Source organism: Pinus tabuliformis, chromosome 4_2 (assembly GCF_031772625.1).
Source record: "Pinus tabuliformis cultivar Carrire ecotype Pingquan chromosome 4_2, CPIR1, whole genome shotgun sequence".
Lineage (NCBI taxonomy): Eukaryota > Viridiplantae > Streptophyta > Pinopsida > Pinales > Pinaceae > Pinus > Pinus tabuliformis.
In genome coordinates this window covers 976,431,002-976,445,432 of record NC_142304.1, presented here as the reverse complement: position 1 = coordinate 976,445,432, position 14,431 = coordinate 976,431,002, and the positions used below count along the sequence as shown (strand labels likewise).

Here is a 14,431-nt window from a genome sequence, read left to right as displayed (position 1 = left end):
AGGAACCATAAATTGCTCTGGAAAGTGCCATAATATCAAGTTATCCATGGGAGGATATGTATTGAATATCCCAATGCTTTCCATTCCAATGGGTGGTGCCGATGTTATACTAAGAATTCAATGGCTACAATCCTTGGGTACAATTTATTTTAATTTTCAAGAACTTTTTATGAAATTTTGTGGGGAAAGAAAGGAAGTTGAATTAAGGGGTATTGCAGGGAAACTGAGAAAAGTAATCAGCTCTAACAGTATGACAAAGTTTCTAAAGAAGGAACAATGAGGCGTAATTACAAAATTATGTTCGCTAGAGGTTCCCACATCGAAATAATCTATTTCTCAAGATCTTCAAAAGGTCTTGGACAATTATTCCAAGGTAATTGAGACTCCCAAAGGCCCACCACCTATTCGTGATCATGATCATGTATTCATTTGATTCTAGGAAGTATTCCTCCAAACATTAGGCTGTACAGATATCCCTATGCCCAAAAGAGTGAAATTGAATGTGTGGTTGTAGAAATGCTAGAGGTTGGTATAATTCAACCTAGTCAAAGTTCTTTCTCTGCTCTAGTAGTATTGGTGCACAAGAAGGATGGATCATGGCGCATGTGTTCGGATTATAGGGAGCTCAACAAGCTCACTATTAAAGATAAATTTCCCATTCCTGTCATTGATGAATTATTGGATGAATTGCATAGATCCATTTACTTCACCAAGTTGGATCTTCGTTCAAGATATCATCAGATCAGAATGAGGAATGAAGACATTTAAAAAAAACATTTAGAACTCATGATGGTCATTATGAATTTTTGGTCATCCCTTTTGGCCTTACCAATGCACCTTCTACATTTCAAGGTTTGATGAATTCCATTTTCAAACTCTTCCTTAGAAAATTTGTGTTAGTATTTTTGATGATATACTAATCTACAACAAGTCTTGGAAGGATCATGTTCAACATGTTGACAGGGTGCTCAAACTATTGGAGGAGATACAATTATATGCAAAAAGCTCCAAACCTTTCACTGGAGTACAAGAGGTGGAATATATGGGTCATACTGTATCTCATGAAGGTGTTAAGTTAGACCCTAGCAAAATTAAAGCCATTAAGGAATGGAATATCCCCACATCCATAAAGCATCTGCGATGATTTCTCGGGTTGACAGGGTATTATTGCAAGTTTGTTAAGAATTATGGGAGAATAGCAGTACCTCTAACAACATTATTGAAGAAAGATGTATTTTCATGGACTCCAGAAGCAACAAAGGCTTTCGAATATCTTAAAGAGACAATGTGCCAAGCACCGGTCTTAGCTACGCCGAACTTCACAAAAACCTTTATTATGGAATCCGATGCTTTAGGAAATGGAATTGATGTTGTTTTAGTGCAAGATGAAAGAATCGTTGCTTTCGAAAGTCGTCCAATCAAAGGAAAGTATTTACACAAAGCAATTTATGAGAAGGAAACGTTGGCAATACTACATGCACTTAAGAAATGGCGACCCTACCTATTGGGAAGACACTTCAAGGTAAAAACGGACCATGATAGTCTTAAATACTTTTTAGAACAAAGATTATCCTTTGTAGAGCAACAAAAATGGGTCACAAAGATGTTGGATTATGACTTTGAAATCATCTACAAAAATGGGAAGCAAAATGTTGTGGCAGATGCACTCTTAAGAAAGGATGAGGATGTGGAAGCATAGTTGTGCGCTATTTCTATTACCCAACCATATTGGATAAACGAAGCAAGGGATGAATGGAAGAAGGACGAAAAAGTGTGACCACTCAAAAGTTGTAGAAGATCCCAATTCAAACAATATTGCCAGAACTTGATGAGGAAGGAAAAATCATATTGGAACCTAGAGCAGTCACAGAAACAAGAACCCGACATCTACGAAATTGATCAATTTCAAATTATCTCATCAAGTGGAAGAACTTACTCGTTGAAGATTCCACATGGGAGGCCAAGAATTTTATACAAAAGCATCAAGAACTACTCAAGCGTTGAGGACACCACTTTTTGAAGGAGGGGCATGTTAGGTCCCTATACTACTAGTGTAACCCCTTATTGTTATTATGATAACCCCCTTATTATATTGTTGTGCCCATGTAGTCCCCATATTGTTATTATTGTGCCCCATAGAAGCCTATTATTATTATTATTGTGCCCTTACATTATTATTGTTATGTCGGATCTGATTATATTATGACCCCTTAAAGTCCTATATATAGAAATGAGGTATTGTCATTTGTATCATCCAAGAATTGTTCATTTGTGTAATGTAAAGGAGGTTTTCCCCTCGAAGACACTGAATTCTAAGGCGTTGATATATCTTTTCTATCTTTTTGTGAGCTGATTTCATAACATTAAATGTCACCCATCCCCACGGTCCTCCAAATGTCATGCCATTGCTAACCCATGTACAAACAAATGGTCACCCTAAACAAGAGAATATCTGAATTTCTAAAAGTTAATTTAAATTATTTATAATATATTTGATAATTTAAATTATTTATAATATATTAAATAAATTTATTTTTTAATAGTTTTTTAATAAGATAAAATTGTATTTTAATAATTTATTAATATTTTTAAAATTTCATTATTTAGATTATTATCCCTGCCGCCAGGCCAGGGATAATGCAATAGGTATAGGATTGATTTGATATTAATTCAATCAAATTATGAAATATTTTTTAACAAACTAAAGTGTAACTTTAACTAATTAATTTTATATTTTTTACTAATTATTTTATTTAGATTTATCCGTGATGCAATTGGTTGTTTATTTGTAGATATTATTGGAAAATATCTCATTTGGCACACCCTGCAGCGGTACAAAGACACCTCCCATCTGTCAGTTAATATAATTTGACATAATTGTGAGGTATTCGACAAGGAAGTATATGCAAAGGTACTCGCCGATTATGTCACCCTCATCGCTATCACCGCCTTGTATTGTTCATGTGCTGAGGCCCTCCCTGCCTTTTCACCAGCCTTGAACTTCTCTCTGAGATCAAATCAATAAAGTATTCTACGTGTCAATAAAATGATGAATATGGCATGATTCTGGAACATTTTTCAAAGTAAAAATGTTGAATTGACAATGAGTTGGGCCGAACAATATTTTATTTTGAAACGAAGGGCAAATTAAATAATGGGCTAAACATTATTTTATTTCTTTAATATTATATTAATGTTTTTAAAGAATGAAAGAGTTTCACTTAATTACATAACAATATTGGTGACATTTTTTTTTTCAGAGAAAAAAACCTTCATAGCTTATATTAAGAGAATATAATGATCTGATACATAAAGTAGATGGGGAACAGATTTTCCAGGTATACCAGGAAGCAGCCAGGTACACCAAAAAACTAGAATCCACAATAAAATATCATATCAATCAAAACCATTCAGATTGTTTGAGACCAGTCAGCCAAAAAAAGCATTCAAAAACTGAAAAATATTACAAGATTGATCACATTCAGAAGCAAGCACCGCGCCATCCCCTGGAAAGGAGACACATTTAACTAAGATCCTGGATCAGCCATTATTTGACTGTTGACGGCCAGAAGCAAAGAAGTCATGGCATGCCATAATACGCAGCAGAATTGAGTTCAGAGGCGCCTTTGAGTCTTGAAATATATTAGCATTCCTCCATTTCCACAAGAACCAACAGACAATGATAAACAAAGTTCGCCAGGATAAGCTCTGCTCACTCCACCATTTAAAACCATCCTGTACAGAGGAAAAGATAAGGTAAGGAAAACCAAAAGACAAAGATAGATCATACCAGATGCGGAGAGATGAAGCACATTGGAAGAACATATGTAAATTTGTCTCCACCGCATTTTGGCACATGGCACATCTACTCGGACCGTGCCAACTTTTCTTTTGAAGGACCTCCCAGGAAAGGTTCCTGTTCCTGAAGACCAGCCAAGAGAATAAAATCATTTTAAGAGGGCATCCAGCTTTCCATAGGCGAGGAGGAAAGAGCAGACCGGAACTACACGAATGGGCTGAAAGCATTGAAGCATATATATCCTTTACTCGAATAGGCATAGTAGCTCTCGGAAGAGCCCAAACTAGAACATCCCTGGAGCCCGAGCGATGAATCCCCAAGCTGTTTAGACTCTGTATTACAGAGTTCCAAAGAGGACGCATCGAAAGAGGCAAATGCAAGTCCTCCCCATCCTTCCATACAGGAGTAGAGTGAGACCACGATTTGATCAACTTGTCCCACGTGAAAACACCTTTTGAATGAAGGAAAGAAACCAGCATGGGAGAGAAGGAGGTGTCCAAACCGTTTACTATGGAGTCGAAGCCAATGAGCATGCAAGAACCCGAGAATAATTTCCATCTTAAATTTCCCAAGAAAAAAGGCTGTATTTTCCTGAGACTTAACCAAATAGAAGACCCCTTTTTTTTGCCGATGGATCTCCTTCTGTACCAGAACTCTAAACTCCTGCCTTTTAAGTATTTCATATTAATAACCTTGCTCCACGGACCATCTCCAAAAATACCTCTGTGAAGGGACTTGCAAAGGAGGGCATTCCCGAAAGGCCGCATATCTAAAAGACCCCAGCCCCCTGCCTTCTTCGGCTTAGATATAGAAGCCATCTTAACTAAATGAAACTTACTCTGAATAGCTTTTCCTCCCCAGAGAAAATTGGCAGCCAAGCAGCTCATTTTGTTAATGATAGCGGCAGGAAGGAAATAAAGGTGAGCCCAGTAAACAACCAATTGAGATAGAACTGCCTGCACTAAAATAAACCTGCCAGCTAAAGAGAGAGATCTTGACTCCCAACCTGAGATTTTTTTATAGAAACGGTCAAGTAACCATTGCCAGTCCCTTTTGGAATTACCCTTTGCCTTCAAGTTGAAACCCAAGTATTTGAACCCTTCCTTGATCGAAACCGGGGCGATGCCAATCAACTCAGCGATCCATTGGACAGTTTCCATATTTGTATCATTGTGATACAACAAAGATTTGATCTTGTTGATAACCAAACCAGTTGCTTTCTGAAACTTTTCGAGGATTTCATTTAGGCAGTACCAGGAAGCCCTGCAGAGCATGGCAAAAATGAGGACATCGTCAACAAAGAGATTATGTGAGAGGAAAGTGTCCTTACAAATCCTGATCGGCCGACATCTTCTTTCTGCAACTGCTTTGTTGATCTGTAGGCTGAGAGAGTTCATCACCAGGATAAAAAGCAGAGGGGAGAGGGGACAACCCTGACGAAGTCCCCTCTCCGCTAAGAAGAACGAAGAAGGAATTCCATTAATAATGACTGAATATCTGACATTTTCCACACACGACATTATCCAGTTGATACCTTGGGACTTCAGCCCAATTTTTGCCAACAAAATTCTTAAGAAACCCCAGTCAACGCAATCATATGCTTTTTTCAAATCAATCTTTAGGATAGCCGCATCGATATTGTTTGACAACATTGAGAACAAACTTTCCTGAGTCATGGCAACAACATCCAATATGTTCCGGTCTTTTAAAAAAGCATGTTGATCCTTTGATATAAAGGAGTTTAGAATTGGCTTCATCCTCTCAGCAATGATTTTTGAAGTGATTTTGAACAATATATTACATAAAGAAATAGGCCTGTAATCATGAAAAGAGTCTGATCGTTCCTTTTTAGGAATAAGAGCAATCAGCGTGGAAGATATAGCACTGTGAATACTACCTGCCATACGGGAGGCCTCCACCATCCTCAGCAAATCCGCTTTGAAGATATCATAGAAGTGTGAGAAGAATTCGATTGGCCATCCATCTGGCCCGGGGCTTTTATCCTTTTTGAAAGCTTTGATAACAACTTGGAGTTCCTCATCCGATATCGGCTTAAAAAAGTTATCATTTGCTGCCTCATCAAACATTTCCGGCATCAATTCCACTGCCCAGAGGATATCACTAATGTTACCCTGTTGCCTTCTATATTGATTCTGAAAGAACCTTGTTGCTTCTGCGGAGATTTCATGCTGAGAGTAGAGGAAGTCTCCTTTACCATCTTCAATCCTCCAAATAGAGTTTTTGCCTCTTCTGGCATTTGCAAAATTATGAAAAAACTTCGTGTTCCGGTCCCCCTCCTTGAGCCAAATGGCTCTGCTCTTAAGTCTCCAAGAGGCCTCTTCCTTTAGCAACAACAATTGTTTCTTTTTTTCCAAATTTCTAATATGACCTTTTTGCTCTAAAGACAGGCAATCCGGGTCTGCTGAGTTTATAAAGATGTCCAGTTCGTTTTGGATATCTTTCAGATCCTGTTTATCCTTCCTTTTCTTTCGGATTTGCCAATCCTTTGCCACTGATCTCAGACTTTGAATCTTTTCCCGAAATGTCGTGAGAGGGGCCATTTCAGATTCCTGTAGTTCCTTCCATTTTTTTAATATAATTTCATTAAAGGAATGATCTTCTAAATAGGTCCTGTTGAATTTGAATGAATAACCAAGCCTGTAATCCTTACCACGCCATTCAAGGAAAATAGGTCTATGGTCAGAGGTGAAATCATTCCCAATAAACGAAACCGGCATTCCCCATTTTTCAATGATGCTTGCATGTATGATAAAACGATCAATCCTCTTGGCAATGTAGGCCTGCCCCGTCCTACTGTTATCCCAAGTAGGCTTCATTTTATTAGGCATGATATCCACCAAGTTCCTAATCAGAAATTCCTTTCGAAGTCTGTCAGCCAGAGGATCTATTTTCCTGCAATTACCCCAGCATTCATCAGAACTTAAAGTCACATTTAAATCGCCTGCTATCATCAACGAATCAATCTCAAGAATTTCCGAGGCAAACAGCCTTTCCCAGAAAGAAAGTCTATTTCTGTAAGGAGCGTAAACATTCAGAATGTTGAAAACTAGAGCATGACCCCTGATAGATGCCGAGATTAGAATTCCGGCGCAGCATTTAAAAGCTTTAGCCTTTATCCAGGCTGGATCCCACAGAACTGCCAGACCTCCCGACTGACCGTTTGCCTCAGTGGCAACCATAAACCAAGTCGGAAACATTCTTCTAAAAAAAGCTATAGATGCCATACTTGGATGCATGGTTTCCTGAATAAAGATAATTTTAGGATGAGCCGTATGGAAAATTTCTTTTAGCGCCATAAATTTAGGGGATGCGCCCAAACCCCTGATATTCATTGAGACCATGAAAGTCATTTGGAGGACTCTCCAGCCATACATGTATAGTTTTTAAGACATTGATTTTGAGAATTATATATATATATATATATATATTTTAATATTTTTCGTTAATATATTCCTATTGGGTAGAAATTTATTTTTAGTTATCATACCAAAGGCCAATTTCAAGCTACAATAGTCAATCTACCCTAGTTCACTCATTTAATAAATTCAATGGTATAGTGGACCACATAACAGAATCTTTGGGTAAAATACTCCGAGTTTGCACACAATAGCTAATGACTTTGTCCCAATATAGCATTATTTAACTATATTTAAACTATAATGACAGGGATTAGCTACTATGTAGCGCTTGTTTTAAAATGGGTGAATTTTTTTAAATCAAAATTCTAGCAATTATAATTTGCCAAAAAATTATTTATAAGGAAAAATGTAAGTTTATTTACTTATTAAATTTTTAATAGATTTCAAAATTTCATTTATTAATAAAAACATTACTCATAAATAACTCTAAGGGTTAAAAACCTAATTTTCCTCTCTAATTAAATATATTATAATTCAGTGTAACTTGTTATAACAGGAAATATTTTATTAATAAATATAAAGATTTATTCAAAAAGAAATGAGAGAATTCAACCATGTATCCATTTTTATTTATCTGTACAGTAATATTGTAGTAATAATAATAATAAGTTGATTTGAAGATTATAGTCAAGCCTACACCAAATTGGCTTATTAGACTTTCTTATGTGCGATACAAGGGACCTACTTCTGTGCAAAGATTTGACTACTAAATCTAGAAATGTGTACATACCTAACCACTCTAAATTTGAACTTGCGACGTCTTATGGGGAAAGCACATGTTCTTAACCATTATTGACACAAAGATATGTCACTTGGAGAATCAAATGTAAAATAATTTTGTATAGATATGGATCCCTAATCAAAAGTTTGGATAATGACATTAAAAAATAAAAGAAGAAAAACTTCCATTCGTTTTGTAGGTCAATACATTGTTGTCATGATACATACACTGGATACATTGCTTAGAGAATCAAACAAATAAACTTTTTCTAATTGAAGTGAGTCCTAAACCAAAACATTAAACTCGTGTTATTGGTTCATACCTTTCAATGTTCAATAATTAAATTAAGGAGCAAGGAACACTAGCTATGTGGCCTTGTTAAAAGATGCACTAGTATCATGCATTGCTCCCAAACTTTTTAACCTCTTATAAAAAAACTTTTCCCATCATATTATTGTCTACACAAGCCACAAGAGTATATATACACAATGCATCCATGTCAATGTGACATCTCCTCGTATTAGGGTAAAAGAGTAAGGACAGTTGATTATGACACGTCATCGAGAATTTAGGTGTTAACATGTTGATGATAGGAAGGTCACATCCTTAAACAACATCATAGAAGATGGCTACACAAAATTTAGAACGTACATTTTAATTATAATTTATACTAACAAGAAGACTTCTAGCTTTTCATTTAAAAATGAATTATTGATACCATTGTCAACATGATTCCCCTTGTCTCGAAAACGATATGGTTATGCAAGGAGACAAAATATAAAAAGTCCTAAGTACTAACAAGAAGACTTCTAGCTTTTAATTTAAAAATGAATTATTGATACCATTGTCAACATGATTCCCCTTGTCTCGAATAACAATATGGTTATGTAAAGAGACAAAATATAAAAAGTCCCAAGTGCCAATCTTGACATGTCTCTTTTTATTGAGTTGAAGTGGATATTTATTTGTTAAGGTTTGTTGTTTTTTTTTTTTTTCTTAATTTTGTTTGTTAATTAATATTTTGATGTCAAATTTAATTTTGATTTTGTTAAAGAGTAATTAGATTAATTTTGTTTTATTTATTAAATAATAATAATAATAATAATAATAATAATAATTTAATTTTATGGTCATCATGAAATTACACATCAAATTGGTGTATACTCTTTAGTTTAGAAGACAATGATCTCTCTCCATGTAACAATTTGATTATTAAATAAAGTGCACAAGCTCTACCCCACTTTAGATGTGAATTAATAAACTCCTATGAGAAAATACATGTTCTTAATCATTATACCACTCAATTTAAATTATTCATAATACCTAATTTATGGATTAGTAGTATTTACCCATACCATTTGATATGCTAACTTCCATTATAAAATGTCCCAACCAACTTATTCTTTAGTTAGCTTGGTTAAATTAATTAAAATGCATGAATATACTTTTAATAAAATATTTCCGAAATTAAATCTCTTATTAAATATGTGCTTGTTTTGTTTGTCTCACTATGCTTAGTTTTACACTTTATACTTAAAAACACTCAACTCTGTGATCACTACGACTACATATTTGGTTGATGTTGGTACAACTTTCATCCTTTTCCATATTCAAACTAATAATTTAGGTTAGTGTATCTTGCACCATGTATGTATTTCACATTTGAGTCCATTCATTTTAATGATTAGGAAAAGCCTTAATATGTATTTCTCATATTTGTTCCACCTAATGTGACATTTAGGTATGAGGATTTGCCTCATAAAGTTAAAGTGTTAAGAGGCTTTTATTTCATTTTATTGTTAAGTGTCATGAGCTTGCTCAAGGGTTTATAGCTTGGATGATATGGTGGAGTATTTGTCTTTCTATCTAATTGGGTTCAATTTTCACAAGTGATATGTTGGCTTACCGTGATAAGGTTAGAAGGGTAAATGCCCTCTCGAATAGAGATCATCTTTGATGTGCCTTGAAATACCTCAACAAGTTATTGGTATATTTGGCTTACAAGCTATTGAATATAGCTTTGGGTATGGTATAATAATGTTCCTAAATATTTATTTCTAATCTTGAAAAAATATAAAACCTGTAAATTTTAAATCGGTATAATTAATTATAACCCTATTTTTTTAAAATCTCTCCTTTTCCAATTTTACCCATTTTCCTTAGAATTTTGGTTTATGGCGTTTGCAATTTTACCTAATTTTTATTTTTGCCCACACATATATAAATTTTCATTTTTTCATATCTACATAATTTTTAATAGCTATATTTAAACTAGCTGCAGTTATATTTTTTAGTTTAGCGGACAGTCGTGCCGTGTGCCGTGCTTTTCTGTGAACTCTTATTTTCGGAAGCTTTGGTCAGTCTGGCTCATAGGATGGCAATGGCGGCTATAAACGCTACGCGGTCTTCATCGGTAAGCACAAATTTGACGCATTTTGCTGCAAATACAAGCTCAAAGTTAGCTCTGCTTCATACTCGACATATCTCACTGCATTCTCTGCACAAAAATGCCCTAAACTTGCATTTTTCCACCCCACGAAAAAACAGAATATCAACATACTCTGTACCGAATCCCCCAAGAGCAATAGCATCTCAATCTTATGATGCACCCACAGAACCAAACAAAATTTTTTTTCATGGAAAATGCTTTGTGGTAGACGACAACATAGACACTGATCAAATCATCCCAGCAGAATATTTAACCCTTGTGCCCTCCAAACCAGACGAATACGAAAAGTTGGGCAGTTATGCCATGGTTGGCCTTCCTGCTAGATATGGCAGATTCATTGAAGATGGCCAGACTAAAACCCAATATTCCATTGTCATTGCTGGGGCCAATTTTGGATGTGGATCATCCAGAGAGCATGCCCCTGTGGCTCTTGGGGCAGCGGGAGTGAAGGCTGTAGTGGCGGAGTACTATGCCAGGATATTTTTCAGGAACTCTGTGGCCACCGGTGAGATCTATCCACTGGAGAGCGAGTGCCGGGTTTGCGACGAATGCAAAACTGGTGATATTGTCACTGTGGAGATTGAGGGAAATAAGCTTATCAATCACACCACTGGAAAGGAGTATGTATTGAAGCCTATCGGTGATGCCGGGCCTGTGATCGATGCTGGCGGGATATTTGAATACGCGCGCAAAACAGGGATGATTGCTGCTCCATCATCTTGAGACCTGATGGGGACTTCCCAAACTGTGGAAAGAAGATGGGTGTAGTGATGATTGTTGCTCCATCAGCTGGAGACCTGATGGGAACTTACCAAACCGTGAAAAGAAAACGAGTGTAGTAAACTTATCAGCATGTTATTACATTTGAAATCAAAGAACAGTCATTGTCTTTCATGGTTAGTGTCTGGTAAGAAGCAAATATTTTTTATACAATTTGAAACTCCTTTTGACGAGGACAATATTTGAGAACAAAATTTTTTGTTGGTTTGTTTGATTTTGGAATTGACTGTTCAAGCCTCCGGTTTGTTGGACCGTAAAAGTCGTTTAGCTGATTTGTGTTAGTACTCTATTAGAATTTTTCACAATCTTAACCTTTTGCATTAAGATGTATTAGCCTATTGCATTCATGGTGATCACATCATTATTTAAACCCAGAAACAACTTGTTTTAACTGAAAACGTCCCAAAATTTGGATCATGATATTTCTTTCAGAAATCAAATACGGAAATAGCAGCGGTACATGCAGAATGTTTTTCCTTTTGAAGGGTTCCTCTCTTATTGGAAGTTGAATTTCTTATCTTCTAGATCATTGAAGTTTCCTTTGCATGTGAGAAAATAATTTTGCTAGATGTGGATAGTTTAATTTTTAGAAATGGAAGCAAAAAAAAAAAACTAAAACTTTGATAAGAGAAGTTCTGTTTCGATGTATGTGTTTGTGTCTTTATATTCTGTTCTGTTTGCATTCCCGATTGCATCTATTGTGAGGGAGAACTCCGTAGATGTGAGTAGGTTTATTTTATCAATATCCGTAAGAGAAATCTTCTCTTCTGCAAAGATAATTTTTAAAAGATGCTGTGAATTGCTTCTCACGTTTGGATTTCTTACCTTAGGATCACCTCTTTTATTATTTCTAACTAGTACATGGCAGTGTTATACTCCCTGACTTGATTTAACCATTTAGCAGCTAAAGAAGCTTCCAAGTCTTAAATTCCGTAAGGCCAAACTGCCTTTCGTTTTTAGTGAGGTGTCTGAATACAAAGATTCTAAGCAACGAAAAGTATTTTATTCCCTGACAATTTTCTCCAAATGACCAAAATAAGAACTACCAAGAAACCAACAAGAAGTCAATGGGGTTCTGGTTCAACAGTGAAGATGGTGGCATGTCACGCTACCCACCAAGGTTCGGCTTCCCTGAAGGCATGCTAGGTGCTTGGGGCCAGGTGCAAGTCCTGGATGGTTTAGTGGAAGAGTACCCCTCTACGGTGGCAGCAGCTGAACAAAAATACTTATGTTCAGTGGTTCACCCATCAAAGGCTTTTTTGCCCTTGCAATTGAGCTCCTTGTGGTGCTTAACCTCTTTGGGCTAATTGGATCGCTGCTCTTTGAGTTTTAAGGAAATAATTCAAGAAAAAGTGTACAAGTAAACCTGCAGCTTGGCTTGCAGAAGTTGCATCTATAATAGCCTGCACAACATCGTAGGGCCCAACATCTTCTGTAGTCTCATGACAGACCTCTAATTGAACTATAGCATCTTTTGCCCTCAATGTACAATCTATTCCATGGGCCTTATGAAATATGTCCCTGAATGACAAGATTCATCCATCTTCAACATGGGTTGGTATCATTGTTCTGTCCATCAATCCATAATATTTTGTAATGGCACAACCCTCTTTGTTGTTAACGTGGGCTTTCTCCTTATCAGGGAGAGTGGGGTGGTGTTTTTAATATCCTCCGGGTTTGTATTCTTTAGGTCCATTTATAGCATTTTCCATTTCAAAGAAAAAGGAAAAATGGTACGGGTTAAATTTTCCTTTGTGTTCATTGTTAAACAAGGATGAAAGAGGGAATAGATTGTCTTTTGCTAGGAGGACATGAAACTCTGTAAGACTCTGAATGAGCAGAAGTATTTCTAACAGCCCTAGCAGCATTGGATGTTAAAGAATCTAGGGCAATTAGATATAGTAGGGTTCTTCTAGACTTGAGAACAATTTGTGAAGCACTTTTATAATTTATCTTGTTAGCTTAATCTTCTTCTCTTCTTATTAATGCATGCGTGTTTACTTCATCAAACTGCTACCGAAAACACAAGAAACAAGAACACAAGATGTTGGCTATTTGCCAGGGCAAAACCTCTCTCTCTTAGAGAGGAAAACCATTTCGTAAATTTCTCTTATTGAAGCTTCTATTGATCAATGCCAAACCCTAGACCCTTGACAAGAATATTCTCCAAGCACAAGTCAAGTCCTTCCTCCTTTCTGCACTTTGTTTTTTGGCACTTCGACCTCCTTCTTCCAGCACTTCATCCTCCTTCTGGCACTTCGTTCTTCGTTCAACTGTTGATAGCCCTTGGTATACTAGCTCTTAGAAGAGACTTCAAACTTTGATCCTCAGTGAGATCCTTTACCAATGAAGATACCTTCCTTCTCTTGACCAACCGAGCCTTTTCTTGATGTGAAGTTGTAGACTTGATGTGATAGTATTGCAGCCCTAGTTTTTCGCACGTTTGAGAGGTTTCCTTGTGTATTTGATCCTTTTCTTCTTCACTTGAGGGAGAGTCTTCTTCGCTTAAGTGGGAGGCCTTGTAGGCCTAAGTTTCTAGCCCAAACGATGATAGTTGAGCAACTGTGATGAGGCTGTTGTAGTGACTGCATGCAACCCTCCTTTCCTTGCATGTGTGGCTGCAATTCATCCTAAAAACAGTTCCTTCAACTTCGATTATGTCTCCTCCTTCTTCACTGCACTAGAGGCTCCTTAAACTCGACTTTTCTTCACCTTTTCTCGGTTATCTTCCTTCGCTAATTTCAGAGGTAGATTGCTTGTCGTTTGAGGGAGTGGACAACCTCTATATATAGAGGACTGTCCCTCCTTTAGGCTGACTTGAGGCCGAATTAACTTTTTCTTGCTCTGAATTGCCTCTTTGTTGATGTTGTTGCATGGAGAGGACTTGAATTTGCTTAGAGGGATATCATTTGACTCTTATACAAATATATACATGGTGTAACATGCCCTTAAGGATCTTCAACATTTTCTTTTGACTTTTTGACTTACCTATAGCACTTTGACATGTGCTAGACCTATTTCAATGAGCAAGAAACTCATTGATAAATATAACAAAAATAATATTTCTTTTCTTGAATAAATACAAATATCAAAATTACATTTTATGAAGATTGAACCTAGTTACGCTTTCTTCAACACTTCCTGTTAACTAGGGAGGTATTCATTAGATCATTACAAAGTGTTTGGCTATTTTTCATTCTTGAAGAATTCACATAAGAGAAACTGGATTGGCAATCCATCTA

General features: G+C 36.3%; 1 protein-coding gene across 1 annotated transcript; it reads left to right on the top strand.

Moving 5' to 3' along the window:
* The first annotated feature begins 10,246 nt into the window (after positions 1–10,246).
* Positions 10,247–11,411, top strand: LOC149172892 (3-isopropylmalate dehydratase small subunit 1-like). Its single transcript, XM_089424461.1, has one exon. It carries the CDS (start codon positions 10,335–10,337, stop codon positions 11,130–11,132), a length of 798 nt encoding a protein of 265 aa, XP_089280587.1. The 5' UTR covers positions 10,247–10,334; the 3' UTR covers positions 11,133–11,411.
* Positions 11,412–14,431: the final 3,020 nt, after the last annotated feature.